Source organism: Theobroma cacao, chromosome 2 (genome assembly GCF_000208745.1).
Source record: "Theobroma cacao cultivar B97-61/B2 chromosome 2, Criollo_cocoa_genome_V2, whole genome shotgun sequence".
Classification (NCBI taxonomy): domain Eukaryota; kingdom Viridiplantae; phylum Streptophyta; class Magnoliopsida; order Malvales; family Malvaceae; genus Theobroma; species Theobroma cacao.
The window spans coordinates 30,306,571-30,323,615 of record NC_030851.1 but is presented as its reverse complement, the minus strand read 5'-3'; the positions used below and the strand labels follow the sequence as shown (position 1 = coordinate 30,323,615).

General features: G+C 37.0%; 3 protein-coding genes across 6 annotated transcripts; 2 read left to right on the top strand and 1 right to left on the bottom strand.

The window, feature by feature from the left end:
- On the top strand, positions 4,154–7,213 carry LOC18609347 (formin-like protein 4). The gene is made up of 2 exons (XM_018115028.1): positions 4,154–5,598; positions 5,745–7,213. The coding sequence occupies exons 1-2, from the start codon at positions 4,445–4,447 to the stop codon at positions 7,048–7,050; spliced, it is 2,460 nt and encodes an 819-aa protein (XP_017970517.1). The 5' UTR covers positions 4,154–4,444; the 3' UTR covers positions 7,051–7,213.
- On the bottom strand, positions 9,437–15,609 carry LOC18609346 (protein WVD2-like 4). 4 transcript variants are annotated; one of them, XM_007044405.2, is made up of 10 exons: positions 15,530–15,609; positions 14,706–15,268; positions 13,996–14,166; positions 13,053–13,772; positions 12,519–12,935; positions 12,353–12,417; positions 11,183–11,279; positions 10,994–11,065; positions 10,641–10,751; positions 9,437–9,910 (listed from the first exon to the last, which is right to left on the bottom strand). In XM_007044405.2, the coding sequence occupies exons 3-10, from the start codon at positions 14,035–14,037 to the stop codon at positions 9,881–9,883; spliced, it is 1,554 nt and encodes a 517-aa protein (XP_007044467.2). In that variant the 5' UTR covers positions 14,038–14,166; positions 14,706–15,268; positions 15,530–15,609; the 3' UTR covers positions 9,437–9,880. The 4 variants fall into 4 exon arrangements, with proteins under 4 accessions (XP_007044467.2, XP_017970519.1, XP_007044469.2 ...); XM_018115030.1 differs by having other exon boundaries at positions 15,065–15,268; XM_007044407.2 differs by lacking the exons at positions 14,706–15,268; positions 15,530–15,609 and adding an exon at positions 14,319–14,692.
- On the top strand, positions 15,277–16,280 carry LOC18609345 (germin-like protein subfamily 1 member 1). The gene has a single exon (XM_007044403.2). It carries the CDS (start codon positions 15,415–15,417, stop codon positions 16,069–16,071), a length of 657 nt encoding a protein of 218 aa, XP_007044465.2. The 5' UTR covers positions 15,277–15,414; the 3' UTR covers positions 16,072–16,280.

The window sequence follows — 17,045 nt, the reverse complement described above, 5'->3', positions numbered from 1 at the left end:
CTTAATCTCAAAATTGTTGGCTTGAATTGTCAACCTCTGAATGCTTGAATGAAGTCCTTGGACTAATGGAATAGCATAATCCCTCAATGATCGATTCTCAACTACATATCCTTGAATTCGCTGCTCAGCTTGATTCCCAGCCATTGTCTCCGATTGATTAGAGGCTTGAGAGTTTTGTCTAAGTAATCTTTGAAAAGTCTTTTCGATTTCTGAATCTTAAGGGACAAATTTTAAGCTCTTTACTCTTCTTATACACTGACCAAAAAGTACTTGAAATAAAGAAAACAAAGCTTGAATTAATACTAGTTTGCTTGGTATTAATATTAGTAAAAGAGTAGAAAAAAAATTTCTCAAAAACGACGTCAAAAACTTGTTGCTGGTTTTACACACAAGCAAGCGCACATGTCACATAAGTAATATAGTAGTAAGTAAAGTATCGTCTTCACCAGGAATTGTGTCTAATTTCTTACTAAATACTAAAATTAGGCACTCTAATCTTATCCAAGTAAATCTAATTTGAAGAATAATAAAAAAAATAAAATTAAATTAACAAGGTTAAACTAGGGAATGAATGCTAGAAATTGCTAGAATATCAGTGAATTAAAGTCTAGGATTGTATAATTATTTTACCTTTATTTGAATTTAATCTCTCTTTTTATACTTATATCAATAGGTTAGTTGCTAGCCTAAAATCCAAATTTATTTATAAGTTTTTGTCGAGATATTATAAACATACCTATCATAATTAATTTTTCATTTGTCTATGTAATTTTTTTTTTATAATTGGGGGAGGGAGATTCGAATCCTGCTCTCTAAGCTAGGGATCATGCACCAACCAATGAGCCAAATGCTTGGTTGCATATGTCTATGTAAATTAATAAAGGTAGGTTCACTAAGCTTTTGCTCTAAATTTGGTAACATACGGTATTTAGGTATATTTCTATCCTAAATACTAATCAAATCACCTAATCTTTTAGTGAAATGAACACAAGCTATTTAAACCCATGGTCTATTCTAAACTCCTTTCGTCAAGTTGCATTTAGAGACCCAAATCAATATAATTGTTGATCAAGCAATAAGAGACAATAAGCTTAGATTTGAAATAAACAACACAATACCCATTAATAATAAGTAAAAGAGCGTTAAAATATCCAAACTACATGAAGAGATCAACCACAATCCTAGAAGAAGATATTTAACTCATCATATTTACAGCAAAGTTCAATATTCTCATAAAATAAATCATTTCTACAAGTGTGAGAAATGAGTTGCTGTAGCTTTTTTGAATCTAATCTTCCTTGATTTCTTTCCTTTCCTTTTTTGTAGAAAGCTTTCTTTTTTCTCCCAAAAAGTTCTCTGCCTTTAGTCCCTTTTTTTCTAAACAAAAATATTACCTTTTATACCCCTTATCATAGCTATTTGATAAAAAAATTGAAGGTCGAGATATCATTAAATCCGTGTTGATGTTGCAGCACCAAACACATTATTTTTCCCAGTGCTAAGGCTCGTTTGGCACTGCAGTGCCAAACCTTTTTTCTTGGAAGCTTGTTTAACTGATTGGGTTGGCGTTGTAGCATGGAAGGATTTAAGGCTGAGGCGCCAAACCTTCTGTCTTGAGTTTGTAACAATTCTGCTTATTCTGAGGTGATTTTCGACCTTGATCTCATCAGAACTTGGTGGAGTGATGAACATGGAAGTTGTAGCTTCTCCTCTTAGCTTTCTAATAGTCCAAAAATCACCTCGATCGAACTTCTATAACTCACGTTACGCTCACAACATTGCAGCATATATGTTCAACAACCGCTTCAAACCAAATTACATTAATCCATTGCCATTAAAGCCCCATCTCCTTGCATTGAAATTGGGACTTTTTTAACAAGAAATTAAACTAAAATTGCTTAAAATGAAACAGCTAGAACATAGTTGAAACTATTATTAAGAAAGCATAAAACTACCTATAAATTACTTAAAAACTAAATAACTTAGCTCTATTTTAGGTTTCAAATATATGTAAGATAACTCTATATAATACAATTATCAAAGATTTTCGGTTTAACTGTGTCAGCAAGAAAGTAATTTTGGCTACAGTCTGGGTGGCAAACCAATCAAAAAAGGGGATGTGCCTTTCTAAATGGATATTATTGCCCTCGTCCTCCGTGGTACATATACTAAGCATGGATGGAATGCTTGCTCTGCCTTGGGCGCCTTAGGTGGAGGTTGTGATATCCTTAGGTTTATGTACGAGTTTACTGTATCTGTTCTCTTTTCTCCTTAAGGCTGTTTGTTTTGAACTTTGTATAACTTTGATATCATATTAATAGTAAGACCAATTTGTCTTTAAAAGACTTGAATGTAAAAATGGTATTGTCAAGGGCGGAGGGTAAGCCAATAATGAGGGGGCCGTGGCCCCCCCAAAATTTTTAAAAATATTTATTTTTTATATATATTTTATCAATGGCCCCCTCAAATTTTTGAAAATTTTTATTTATTATATATTATTAATAGTCCACTCAAAATAAATTGTTTATTTAATAATTAATATAAATAAAAAAATCAAATAATCTCACAAACTTACTTAACTTTATCCTAATTTAAATTTCTCTACACCTCTTTCTCTTTTTCTTTTTCTCTTCTCTTTTGTGTCTTTTTATTTTTATTTTTTTTTCTTGTAACTCACTATTAAAACATACTTTATTCTTCAAAAGATATTTATGAGCTTGTAAGTTTGGACGAAGAAAGACAAAGATCACCTACCACCATTGTGTAAAATTAAGAGGAAGTAAAGTTTTCTTTTACCTTCTTTTTATTTATATTATTTAATTATTATGTGAAATCCTGCATTTCGTATTTAATTATTTATATTTTATTCATTATAGTTTTATGTTTTATTTTTTAAGTTTAAATATAAATATAATTATTTTTAACAATGAAAATTATGAAAACAATACTCCCGAACAAAATGGATGATGAATTTCTTGCAGATAATTTAGTTGTTTATATTAAGAAAGACATTGCTAGTCTTTTCACTGCAAAGTCAATAATTGATGAATTTGAATTTAAGAAACATCATCGAGCATAACTTTTTTTAGATAACTATTATAAGTTTTTTTATTTTTTTATTTACATGTTATATAAAATTATTGTTTATTATAAATTTTTTAATCGTTGGTTAAATTTAACATATTAATTTTAAAAACTTTTAATTTTTATTTTTTTTTGTTTTGACTCCTAAACAAAAATTAGTTAGCTCGCCCGGGGTATTGTAAGGTTCTAGCGTGGAAAGGTCCTTCAAACCTTCGACACGCTTCATGGTTATGGAAGTTGTTTGTTTTCGGCTATAAAACTTCACAGAAGCTGCGGGAGGCTTGCGCTTGCCGTTTGGGCTTTAGAAACTTCATCGAAGCTTTCGTCAATTAGTCAACCCCGAATTAATTTGGCCCATTACCACACCGCCTTCCGGGGCTCCAACTGCCTCAACAGGTCAATTACTCGGGAAAGAAAAGCCAACTATCTTTGTACAGTTTGTAGATGGAGAAGTCAACAACGGATTTATGATATCTAAGAACATAATATAAATTTTGAATAAAAGAAATCAAAGGAAAAGTGAAAATGGAAGGCCATTTTCAAACTTTGGCAGCTAAGGGCCCAGGAAAGCCCTCAGACTTCGACCACGGCAATAAAATACAACAAAAAGGGAATATATGCATATATTGACTGATCTTGCGGAGAAAGGCCCCCCATGACCGCGTCTGGAGTTGTTTCTGTCAACCACTACAATTTCATGAAGATGAAGTCAAATTCACTAAATTAGATAATATAATTTGGTGAGCCACTCCCCCTAATTGCCTTTTAAACTACAGATCCAAATTGACATTCAATTTCCAAATTAATAATGCTCTCGTACCTTCATCCAGATTGTGGAGGAGAACCTTCCCTTACAATGATTATAATGATTCTGAAATTTTGATAGGGTCTTCTCTGACTTGTATTAATTACGTATCAATGATAATAAACGTTTTGCTAAAATTCCATTTAAATAATTTATTGATTACGTTTTTATATTTACTCGTTCAAGGTTTTATTGATTTACTGATTCAACTGTTCTGAAAGGGTAAACACCCATTTTTATCCACAGTCCAGCTGCAAATCTCAATAGATTAGTATTACTGCTGCTAAAAAATATTCAAAGATTTCGAATCTGGGTTTTAAATTGCTGTAACAGGATTAAGTAAAGGCTGATCAAAGGGTAATTTGGTTCTTTCAAAAAGTGCGGAAGCCCGGGAAGCAACCAAAATGGAAAACGAGTAACTGCTCTCTGAAAGTGTCAACGGCCTGGTTTACCAAAGCCATAAGCACACGACAAAAAGATAATCTTCATTCCTCCATTATTAAACAAATCGAAACGTTTATTCGCTTCTGTTCTTCTCTACAATCCAGCTCTTTCATGGCTGTCAAGTTTCAGACACTGGTTTTTCTCAATCTGGTGATTGTGTCTTTCATTTCTGTCCTCCCTCTCTCTTATTCCCAAGGTTCTCCTCAGAATATCGAAGTTTTCTACCCATATCAACCTCCACCTCCTGACCCGGAAGCAAGTTCACCAAAACCTTCAAATTCTCTTCCAAGTCCAGAACCGCCGCCGCCATCACCATCATCTTCATCGAATGACACTAACAAGACTATTGCAAAGGCAGTAGCTGCAACTGCTGCAAGCACTATAGTTATTGCAGGGATTTTTTTCTTTTTCATTAGAAAGTATGTTCTTGCACAGCGCAAAACAGATAGAGTTGGGGATAGTTCCCAGGGAGGTCAGCCTGGAGTGCCTCCAGATGAGTTTGAAAGAGTTAATGGGAATATAAAGGGGTTAATTGTAGATGAGAATGGTTTGGATGTGCTTTACTGGAGACAGCTTCAAGACGGAGAAAATATAAACGGGTTTCGTAAAGGAATTTTGCGTAGTCCTAAAGATGAAGAAGAAGGAAGAGGAGGGATGGTTCGTAAAGGAAGTCGAAGCAAGAAGGCAGAGCCTGTACAGGAAATTCCTCTGCTTCGCGGGAAGTCTTCCACTTCCCAGGTTCCACCTCCTGAAGATGACGATTCAAGTGAAATTATAGGTCCTCTACCTCCTCCCCCATCTCATGGGATTGTCCTAAAAGCTGTTGAGAAAAGGGAAGCACCGGTTCAATCAAAATTTTTGCCTCCAGCATCAATGTCACCTCCACAACCTCAAATTCTAGCACCTCCGTTACCAATTCAAAACAACACAAATAACAGTCAAGTGACACCTCCACCTCCACCTCCACCTCCACCTCAACCAGCTCCATCAAATAGAACTCCTGCACCGCCACCTCCACCGGTTCCAGCAAAAAGACCAGCCCCACCACCTCCACCTCCTAAAGCGGGTGATTCAGCTACATCTTTGAAACCTCCCCCAGCAGCCAGGGATAAATCCGGTAGGGGTAAACCAGGGGAGGCTTCTGGAGATGGTGCCACAGAAAACGGAAATAATCAGGTGAAATTGAAGCCGTTGCACTGGGATAAGGTGAACAAGAATGTTGAACATTCGATGGTGTGGGACAAAATCAATGGCGGTTCTTTTAAGTAAGTTTAAGTTTACTATTTCTCAAACTATAAGCAAACAGCAATCTCTTGTTCTTTTTCTTACCCCCCCCCCAAAAAAAGAAAAGCGAGAAAGCAATGTTTTATTTTTACTGATTTTGAGGCTCTTTTTGCAATTGATTCTTCAGGTTTGATGATGATCTTATGGAAGCTTTGTTTGGATATGTTGCAACAAGTAGGAAATCCCCTACTAGTAGTAGTAACTCAAAGAATGCAAGGAGTACTGACACTAGCTCATCATCACAAATCATGGTTCTTGATGCTCGAAAATCCCAGAACGTAGCAATTGTGCTCAAATCTCTGGCTCTCTCTCGTAGGGAACTACTTGAAGCCCTAAATGAAGGGCAAGGCCTAGAGGCAGATACTGTTGAAAAGCTCATGAGAATTGCCCCCACAGAAGAAGAACAGTCTCAAATTCTTAATTTTAATGGAGATCCAACAAGACTTGCCGATGCTGAATCCTTTTTGTTTCACATTTTGAAAGCTATTCCATCAGCCTTCACACGTCTTAATGCCATGCAGTTTAGATCAAACTATGACTTGGAAATTCTCCACATGAAAGAGTCGTTACAAACACTAGAGTTAGGGTGCAAGGAGCTTCGCTCTCAACGACTGTTTATGAGACTCCTAGAGGCGATCCTCAAGGCTGGCAATCGCATGAATGCTGGAACTGCCCGAGGGAATGCTCAAGCTTTTAACCTTACTTCTCTACTTAAGCTCTCTGACGTTAAAAGCACTGATGGAAAGACTACTCTACTCCACTTTGTGGTAGAAGAAGTAGTCCGGTCCGAGGGAAAGAAATGTTTTATTAGCAGGAGTCGTAGCCTCAGTCGCAACAGCAGCCGAAGCAGCAACAGCAGCTCTGATCATTCAACACCGAAAGAGGACAGAGAGAAGGAATATGTAACGCTTGGATTACCAGTGGTAGGAGGCCTCAGTGCTGAGTTCACTAATGTGAAGAAAGCAGCCACAATAGATTTCAACACATTTACTGGAACTTGCTCATCTCTTACTGCTCGTGTGGCAGAAATTAAACAGCTTGTACTGCAATGTATGGCTGATGGGAAAGGAGGATTTGCGAAAGAAATGAAAGGGTTTATTGATGATGCTGAAGAGGAACTAAAGGTTATAAGGGAGGAGCAAAACAGAGTGATGGATCTTGTAAAAAAAACCACAGAGTATTATCAAGCAGGGGCAAAAAAGGATCCTTTCCAAATATTTGTTATAGTTAGAGACTTTCTAGGTATGGTCGACCAAGCCTGTGTAGAAATAGCTAGGAATCAACAAAGAAGGAAGTCATCAACTGGAAGTTACGGATCACGATCACCAAATTCACAAGAATCAAGAACCAAAATGAGGTTTCCAATCTTGCCAGCAAGTTTCATGACAGGCAAGTCCGGGAGCAATTCTAGCGACTCAGATGTAGATTCGTGAACATGAAGAGGTCTTCATCAGAAAGGCAATGTACAGAAACTTCATAGTAAAATTCTAGATTCAGAACAAGTACAGCAAAACGATTTTTGAATTCTTCCATTTGTTTTGTACCAAATTTTGATGAAGTGGTAAATATATTGATGTCTGATTTTTCTGATTTAAATTTGTTCCATTGAGTAAGCTGTAAGCACCGGAAAGAGCAGAGGATTTTTCATGGTATTAACAAATTCTGTATTCAAGTGTGCAAACGAGTGAGGATCATGTATTAGTAAACCAAATATTAGATCATGTACATCTGCCTGGAAATGTTTCATAGTAGCTTTAAGCATGGAATTATAGGTAGATCATACATTAATCATACGGTAGAACATTCATAAACATAAATCTATTATCTGCACGTACAAGCTATATGCAGTGCAGAAGAGAACCCTGCTTTTGATAGGGCAAATTCTACCATTAACAAATGTTTCACAGTTTCAGTCATTTGCTAAGAGTACACACTAGTCCGGCACAAAAAAATAAGTGCCAACATCCACAATTTCTTCTTCAGTACTACCCAAAATAAGAAAAAACTTTCACCATCCTTTGAATGGGTATCTAATATTGAATATCAATTTTTTTTTTTTGTTAAAAAAAAAATCATGACTGAGTATCTCATTCCACATTGCTTGTAAGTATAGCTTTCAGACTGTCATTCTCTTTTGCAATCAAACACACGCAATAACAGCCCTCACACTTCTTTGCTTGTAACTTGGGCTGCGTTACCCCTCGTACAAGAACATGCTGCAAGAAAGGGTGGCCAGCTAGTGTCCTCCATGACAAGTTGGCGTATTTAAGCAAGAAAATGTTTCTTCCTTTAAGGAAAAGGGCAGGAAATTTAAGTTCATTTTGGCGAATACGAATACTTGGACAGAAAAATGGAAAGTGACAAAACTATTTCCATATTATAAAATGGCTCTTGTAGTTTCTCAAATAGGATTCCTTGTATGACTGTCATGAATGCTCATGATCCAGAACTTCAAGAAGTAAGCCACAATTATTAAATCCAAACCAAACTGCTCCATTTATAATACTAATATCAATCAAATGAAAATGTAATAAGTTTAGGCAAGAAAGAGACCATTCAGCTATGAAAGAAGTTAGAACTAACTATGACTTTCCACGCAAATGCAACGAATCATTTAGTTCATTCAAATGCCAAACTTTTTTCTTCGGCCAATGAAATCAAACAGGGATGCTGCCAACCGATCACTTTAATTTTTAGCATAATCATTTTCATTTTTATCATATTTCTTTTCGGGGGGTTTGGTGCCTGCCAAGTAATACATTCTATGACTTCACCTTATAGTGAAGAACCACCAAGCTGTACATCTGGTGTCTCAATTTCAGTGGAGGAATGCCAAAAAGATACATAATCATTTGTCACTTATCAGTTCCCACATTGGCTGTTAAATATTAAATCAGTAAAGATTGTGACTCCATACTTTCTATCTTGATTATTTCTAGTTTTTTCCGCATTTGGGAGAAAAGGGCTGTTGAGTGTCAACCATGGTTGTGTCATGATAGTTACGAGTTAACATAATCCTGACGAAAAAAGAGCACTGGATTCTCGGCAACGCTAAGATTAAATCGTGGTCAGCAGGAAATATATACAGTGAAGGATCAAAAAGGCTGGTAAAGGTACACCGTCGACTCGGTGTTGCTTAAACCAAATCCTACGGTTCCCTTGAGATACTGCAGGTGCCCCTTTGTAAAACAGAAATTGTGTGGCAGTCAACTCCTTATAATATGAACACTTGACCGGAAATATCATACCTGTCAGGCCTGAAACTCAAGCTGATGATATGTTTTGTCTGACTCGTATTATAGGTAGCGGTCTCCTGTCACGGCCTATGTTTTCATACTACTATTTCATACTTTCATATCTGGCGTGAAGTACCGTCAGACAGAGACTTGGTTCATGGTCGTTGGCTGGATCTGACTTCAGTAAGCTTGTTACATTAGATGGACTTCTTGCTCAAAAAAAGGGAGGAGCCATCACTTTCAGATTTATATTGTTCAACAGATAACTGTTTTTGAATGGCCGCGATGTTGTTGCTTACTTAAAATCCCAAGCATATATCCTAGGTCGTTCTTGGAAGTTGGAACTTGAAACAAGCTCAGAGTTTGTCTCAGCTGTTGAGCAAGATCACAAGTTTGATTGATTGTGTTGTTCTTAGCACTAGATCTATGCCAAAAAAAAATGGTAGAAACCGATCTCAAACAATGAGAATAAGAGCTCCCTGCTGGTACTTGAAACCGGTTGATTCAATCTTAGTTGTCAATCAGGGTTCTTTCCATCCACATTTAATGACTAAAGACTAAATTGCAATCACAGAGATATGGATTAATAAAACACAACTCTAATCTCTTTTGGCATACTATTAAAATGTTCATTGTGGATTTGAATAGCTACAATATATTTTTCTACATATATATGGCAGGGAAAGGTGAGGGAAGCAACAGTTCGTCAAGACTGAGAAAGCCCCAACCTCTTCTCTTATCTCCTGCACCATTATTCACGTACCCCACCTTGAGGACAAGATTGAGGTATCCAAATACACAGCATATGACTCATCAATGACAGATTCTAGACGCGTTTAGCAATATGCCAATAATATCATGGCCTGTCTCCTCAATGAAAAACAATGCCTTCAAATGTACCTTTCGTTGCCCAGCGAGATGATGTATTTCTTACGTCTCTTTTCTGACCTTTGTTCATATTAAAGATTCTTGGTTTTTCCTGGGTGTTTTTAGATGATGCATGGTTCATCGACCCAAGGATGCCAGGCTACCGATGGATGTCAGTCTTGGTACCTATCTGTGAAATTACAAACATGAAAGGACACATGTTAAGACTAAGAAAACCAGTTTTTGCAGGACTACTAAATAGTAGAGTCTAAAATTTATATATAAGATATTTAAAATAATAACAATCAAAGCTAAAATAAAGGGCTTAAAACAAATTCCGAACTGAGATTCGATGGAGTAAATAACTGAAGGATATATGGCATAAATTGATTATCATCTTTAAGAAAGTTCCAGTACAACTTACAAAGATATTAAATTGTCCTGATGAGGTTAAGAGTGATTGTAATCACACTCATTATGCCCTACAATACACTCATCATGGTGCCCACCACCAGACAGACACCAAGCTTAAAACAGCAGAGCAATACAACCATTGGCATCACTACCTCTACCAGAACTGGCTATAATTTAAGTATCACTAGTAGTACCTCAACTTAAAAGTTAAGTATTCCATTGCAATTACAAAGAATTCCACATTATGCATTGCAATTAAAATAACAAAAATATATATTAACAGAAGTCCATGCATTGTTCAAATATTGAAGTTATGTAATTATTGGCATCAACAAACTAATTTTTGACCAAAATGAACAGAAAAATGTATGGAGTTTATACATATGTGTCAGCAGGTGATAGACAAGAATGCTTTACATTCATTGGCATCAAACATTTCATGTCGGAATTTGGATCAAAATTGAACTATGTGCAATTGAACACAAGGAAACAACAGCAGGAAATACCTTATCAAGAGGGCTTTTGCATGTTCTCTGTCCATGATAAAAGCCCGGCAGGGGTGTAGCTTTAAAATTAAGGCTCTGCCTTAATTTTTTGATCTCTGCATCTCTGTTATCCTGTGTCAATCGTATAGTGTGAGCAAAGCTCATTGTCTAAATTAGGTAATGATATGCCAGTAATTATATTCTCAAGAGTGATGACATTTTCTCTCTTTTAGAATCTGACAACCAAAGTACCTGTCAGATTTCTAAATTATATTATGTTTGATTAATTATGAGAGTTTATGAGCATGTGCAGCCATGTCTAGTTGATTACAATAATGAAAAGACCTGTCCTCACAAATGAAAATTAATGGTACCTTCGATTTTGTCTGGGGATATTTTCTCTCTGCTTCTCTACCATTGGGTTTTTCTTCCAATTTCTTGGAGAACTGAAATAAAGGATATGAGATGCTGAGATTCTAACTATAGACAGACAATGCACTCAATGTCAAGAAAAATTGTGTATGTTACACAAAAGGTAAGAGCAAGGAGTCTTCAGTGCATACCTCCTTTCTCCTGTCTTCCCGTTCATCAGTTTTCAAGCCAAAATAAGATGGAGCAGCCTTAGCATTCTTTTTCTCCATACCACTAACTCTAGGAGACCTGTCACAAATCAACCAATGCAACAATTTAAGAATTTTTCAAGATGATGGATGCTTTTAGACACATGCATAACTTCTGCTTATAAGTACTGATAGATAATACTTTAAGAATTATCCCCACTTCCTCAGAAAGTAGGGGAATAATTGAGAATATGAATTTAAATTAAGGCAAGTTCATGCAGACCTGCAAATTTAAGGCCATAAAGAAGCTAATTGTGCTTGAAGTATGAGTTTCCTAACAAGAATAATCATTTAAAGTGGTATGGTCCAATTGGTTAAATATTGGTTATCCAACTAAAAACTTGTTAATTGCTCAATCCCCACCACACCCCCAACTCTTTTTTTGCCTTTTATTCTTTCAGCTCATAAAGGAAAGATGCAGAGAAAGGAGGGAGAGAGAAAAAATAGGATTGACAGAAATGACGAAACTTGGTGATGATATGACAATCAATACTCCAGCTAGAAAAGAGGGAAACATAATTGATAGAAGAAAAGCAACTGAGCACAAGCCTCTTAACTTTCAAATATGCACTTTTACAAAAATAACTATTGAACAATATCTCTCTCTCAAACTCTCTTCAATTATGAGCAAATACTATGACACTTTCAGCTATGAGGATTAATTAACTTCAAATATGAGCTAATCCGTTAAACAATAACTAGAAGTAGCACTTAAGAAGTGAAGTTGAAGAAGAAAATGACATTAAATTCTGACAGGTCTATGGCTAATATACTAGATTACCCAAGACCCTAAAATCAATAATCCTCCATAGGATATTTGAGTTCTTACATGCTCAATGATTCCTTTTTCATATTTTCCACACTGTCATTACCCTATTAATATTAGTTTTGAAAGTGGAAATAGTGTACGCTTCAGAAAATAGGTCTAATGTTAATGTGATAGATGATAGCAGATACCTAGTCATCCAAAATAAAGAAGGATGGCAAACACCTATATATTGTCCATATCCAACATCAAATCTATATCAGGACTCAACTAGCAAGCAAATTTATAGATGCAAAGTATGCATTATATGCAATTGTCAGCTGAAATCCTTAAAGCCAAAACCTTACCCTCCATTCTCCTTTTGTGGAGTCATCAAAGTAGAAACTCTTGCTTCTCTCCCCTTTGCAGGCACCTGCCAGACAAAAATGGAAAGAAAAGTTCCACGAATGTGAATTTTTGTAGAAAATAGGGATGTCAGCTAGACCTTATGGATTAAAATGATAACACAATAACCTGTTTCGATGCTGCATATTGTTCCTGACTGGAAGGTTTCAATTGGTGATAATTACTCTGAAACGTCTTAAACGCTCGCTTGACAATGTCCTTATCCCCCATTTTTTCCATAATTAAAGATTTTCTTGTTGCAGGAAGGGAAACCAGTCCAGAATCTGAGGGACCCAAACTAAGGGACATGTGCAAGGATCTAGGAACCACTTTCTTGCTTTCTCCCATGGAAGGAATCTTGGTCTTTGGTAAAGAATAAGATGAAGTAGTCTTTGTTTTTAATGGTGTTCTAGATGCAGACGGTGTAGTAGGAGTTGATGTTGGCTTTGATGCTTTAGGTGTAGAAAATTGTGGTGTTTTAGTCACAGGGGATGCGGGTTTCTTCTTTATCCTTGTTTCATTTCTCTCCTTATTTGCTGGTGTAATCTAGACAAGCAAAATGAGATAAGAAGGCATCAAATGCCAGAATTGGAAGGTATACACAACAAGTTCAATGTAGTCAGGCTTTCCATTTAATAAATCAGATCAAAAACATGAACTCACCTTATCAGATTTTGCCAAATGACCCAACTTTAGGTTCTTATGTTTGAACTTTGGAGTGTCTTTTATGTCTTTTTCTGAGTTCTGTGGCAACTCCTTTTCATCTTGAGATCCCTTGGGAAGAGTTTCCACTGCTTCTTTTACCAAAACGGCTTCATCTGGAGCGGTTTCTTCCGATTCGATTAACTTTGGACTTTCCACTGCGCTATCCATTTCCTCTTTCTCTTCACTTTCTACTCTGCTATCTATTTTCTCTATCACTTGACTCTCCATTCTGCTATCTATTTTCCCTTTCACTCCCTCAGCCGATGAGTTTTGAGATTTGATGGCAAGTTCAGGCTCCTCGTTGTGCTCATCAAAGTGGGTGTTACTCACCTCACTTAGCCAGTTAGTTTCTTGCTTACCTCCTTCATTGGAGCACTGACCATTAGATTTACCAACTAGATCTCCACAATTCTGATCATCTGAGTTAAAGGGTTTACTTTCCATTGGCTTCTCCTGAGCCTGTAGCTCAGCTTTTCTTGCAGCAATCTTCTTGTAATGTTCTTCAAAGTAAGCCTTTTTCTTAGCAACTGATCCCGGAGTTGCACACTTCTCAACCTCCTCCAAGTACTTGTTTGGCGAGAAAGATGACCATTTCTCCCAAGAAAGCGAATCATTCTCAAATCTACCAAACGAGACTGACACTTCAAAAGCAGGATTTGAAGAAGCCATCTCCCCAATCTATTTACATGACATAAAAAACCAAAATTGAAGCATATTCTGGAGCAACAAACAGAATGACAACTCATAGCAACATCCAAAAACGAAAAAAGCAGCAATTATGAAGTGCAAATTCAATCAACAATCTAAGACAAACAAATTAAATTCGAGAAACAATAATGGAAGGTGAATTAAAAACAATGGGCCAACTTTTTTCCAGATCGAAAGGACAAAACTTATGTACCTTAACTTCTTTATTCGAAGCATCTACTATTGATTCACCCATTAAATTCTCAAAACACCAGGGGACTGGAACTTGAATTACCACAAAGCTATCGCATCAAGACACAAACTTTAAGCACACAATGGCCTGGCAGCTGGCATGGGCAGCCTCATTGATCCATTGGATCACACACTAACCCAAAGAATAAGCAATTCAGAATAAAGACAAAAAGAAGCCTTGAAAAATGGAACCAAATGTAAGAACTAAGAACAAAAGAATAATGGGGGCATGTGCTCGTGTCTGCATAATTGAGTTCTTGCACTTCCTACTATTATCAAAATCACCTTTTCATAGTAAAATGGCAACCTTTGTCTGTTTCTTGTACTTGTGGAAAGTCCCAAACAATAAACTCAATCATCCAAAAAACAAAAACAAAGAAGAAAAGGCAATCAATAGTGATGATAACCCATATATTACATTTCCAAAGATGATTTTTAACTTTGGGACCTTCTGATTAGTGCATGATTACTATTTCAAGTGGAAGAAAAAGTTGAAAAAAGAGAAAAGAGTTGTTTTAAGGTACTGTGTGAGAGTGGAGACATGACAATTTGGTTAAAAGATTAGTTGGATCAATAATGAGATTGATCAGAAAAGAAAAGCTGGGAACATTGAGTAAGCAAAAGGGCAGATGCAACAACAAATCCCCACAAATTTTTAATTATAATACATACCAACGAAAATTTGCAGTCAAAATTTCATTGAAAGAGTGATGAGAGACGAGCGTTGAAAAATGAGATAATAGATGGGTACGGCAGGGCCCACATTGGAAAGTGGCGAAGTAAAGATTGAAGGGAGTGCTTGTGAGAGACCGGCAGATTGACAGGTTTGCTTTGTTTGCTGAATTAAATATCAAGTCTGGCTTAGGACAGTTGTGGTTGTGATATGTGGACCCTTGGATTCATTTGGGTGAACTAAAACGATTTGTGCCATTCCCACTCTGACTGCCACATTATTGTTAATTGACAAAGAAAGGAACAAAATGAGATCAAACGGTTCCAATCTTCCATTTCACTCTGCCATTTCTACTCACAGAAATCATTTCCAGAGAGATGAAATGGTTGACATTGATCGAGCAGAAAAGGCGTTTGCTTTGGAGCAAAAAACACACAGATGACAGCGTTCCAGTCAGTTTTGGACACATCCAGCAATTTGGGTCTCGGGGGCTCTGTTGCGGATCCCTTTTTAACTTGCCTTGTTTTTTCCTCCTCTAATGCCTCTTAAGCTACTCAATCTCCTGTCAAAAGGTCAAAAAACAAATATCAATTCTACATAAAACATCACTGTCTAAAATCAACTATATATAACTTGTGTTTGCTTTTGGAAATTCACATCGCAGTTCCCAAAACTCTCCTATTCCAAAAGCCTCATAAAAAGGCCAGCATGAGCATCGGTTCCCTCTTTCTTCAACTATTCCTAGGCCTAGCTCTTCTTACGGGACTGGCTGAACCAGACCCTGACCCACTTCAAGATTTTTGCGTTGCAGATGCAAAATCACCTTTTTTTCTCAACGGCGCACCCTGTCTGAACCCAAGTCTAGCTCTTTCCTCCCATTTCACGACTTCGGCTCTAACCAAACCTGGTAACACCAAGGCTAATCCTTTCGGCTACAATGTTACATTTCTCACCCTTGCTAATTTGCCAGGAATTAACACCATGGGCCTAACCATGTCCCGCCAGGACTTAGCCCCTAACGGGCTTAATCCACTCCACTCCCACCCACGGGCCTCGGAAGTTACCATTTGCCTTCAAGGTGCTCTTCTCGTGGGGTTTGTGGATACCTCCAATCGCCTCTTCACTCAACAACTAGGGCCTGGTGATGCCTTCGTTTTCCCAAGAGGACTTGTCCATTATGTCTACAATCTGGACTCGAGGAACGCTTTGGCTATATCTGGGTTCAGCAGCCAAAACCCAGGTACACAAACAGCTTCCAGGGCCGCATTCGTATCCAACCCATTAATTCCTGACGAAGTTTTGGAAAAAGCATTTCAAATCAGCAAAAATGATGTTGCCAAGATACGCAAGAACCTTGGCGGGTGATTTAACTGATTACGTTGTTGTTGAAGTGGGTCATTGCAGATTTTTATTTGTTATCTATTCTGGTCATAAACATGATGGAGGACAAATGGTAGTTCAAGTCTTCTTTCACATAAAATAGACCTACCAACGGTCATATACTTGTGTATTGAGATTATTTTGAAAAAAAAAAAAAAACCCATAATGAAGCTGTTATTATAGTTTGTTTATTAGGGTTGCTTGTGAAAGGAGTTTAACAAGAAATTCTACTTGAATTGAACTGATTAAGTGAAGAAAAACAAAATCAATAAGAAATTCTTTATTGTTGGCTGCAAAGATCAAGATGGAAAGGTTGCGGGTACCATTCCTTGAAGATCTGCATTATTAAATTTCGAAAGAAGCAATTATTGTGTTGAAATCTGGTAAACCCAATCATCACCTCCAGATCTAATTCCCTAAACCATGTTTCAACTCTTAAATAATTTATTTTTATTCCTTGCCCTTTTTTATTGTTTTCCATGTGAAAATATGGAGTGTGAACTGTGAGGCATGTGCCCATTTGGCAATTGAGAATGCGAAATCCATCCATAAACATAATCAATCACATCATATGTTAGGCTTATTGGAGAACTGTTAAAATGTCAACGCCAAAGGGCAAAGGGCAGAACAGTTCCAAGCCGAATTTTCTCAAGGACTCCGATTTTTCACAGGTGGAATGTGGTGGAGGCTGTAATGGATTAGTGGAGAAACACGGTCGAGGGGGCTCTCCTCAACGGCTTCTCCAGACCTTGTGCACCATCGACACGTCTGGCAACATAAATTAAAGCAGTCAATGTCAACCACGGTTGTCAAACTACTTGAAAACAGGGTTTAAACTAAAATCATCCACGTCTAAATTTCTTGGAAGCCAAAGATGCCGAAAAGCTCCGGGTGGGTCACGGAGTGGTTGAAAATTCTTACAAAAGGAAAGAGTGCGTGATTGAGTTCTTTTGGACCCC

Bases quoted from the DNA above. Each gene is read 5' to 3' on its own strand.
- LOC18609347 (XM_018115028.1), top strand. From the start codon at position 4,445: ATGGCTGTCAAGTTTCAGACACTGGTTTTTCTCAATCTGGTGATTGTG. The intron at 5,599-5,744 runs GTAAGTTTAAGT...TTGATTCTTCAG, and splicing joins ATCAATGGCGGTTCTTTTAA to GTTTGATGATGATCTTATGG.
- LOC18609346 (XM_007044405.2), bottom strand. From the start codon at position 14,037: ATGGGTGAATCAATAGTAGATGCTTCGAATAAAGAAGTTAAG. The intron at 12,936-13,052 runs GTGAGTTCATGT...TTGCTTGTCTAG, and splicing joins ATTTGGCAAAATCTGATAAG to ATTACACCAGCAAATAAGGA. The intron at 11,280-12,352 runs GTAAGGTTTTGG...GATTTGTGACAG, and splicing joins CCACAAAAGGAGAATGGAGG to GTCTCCTAGAGTTAGTGGTA.
- LOC18609345 (XM_007044403.2), top strand. From the start codon at position 15,415: ATGAGCATCGGTTCCCTCTTTCTTCAACTATTCCTAGGCCTAGCTCTT.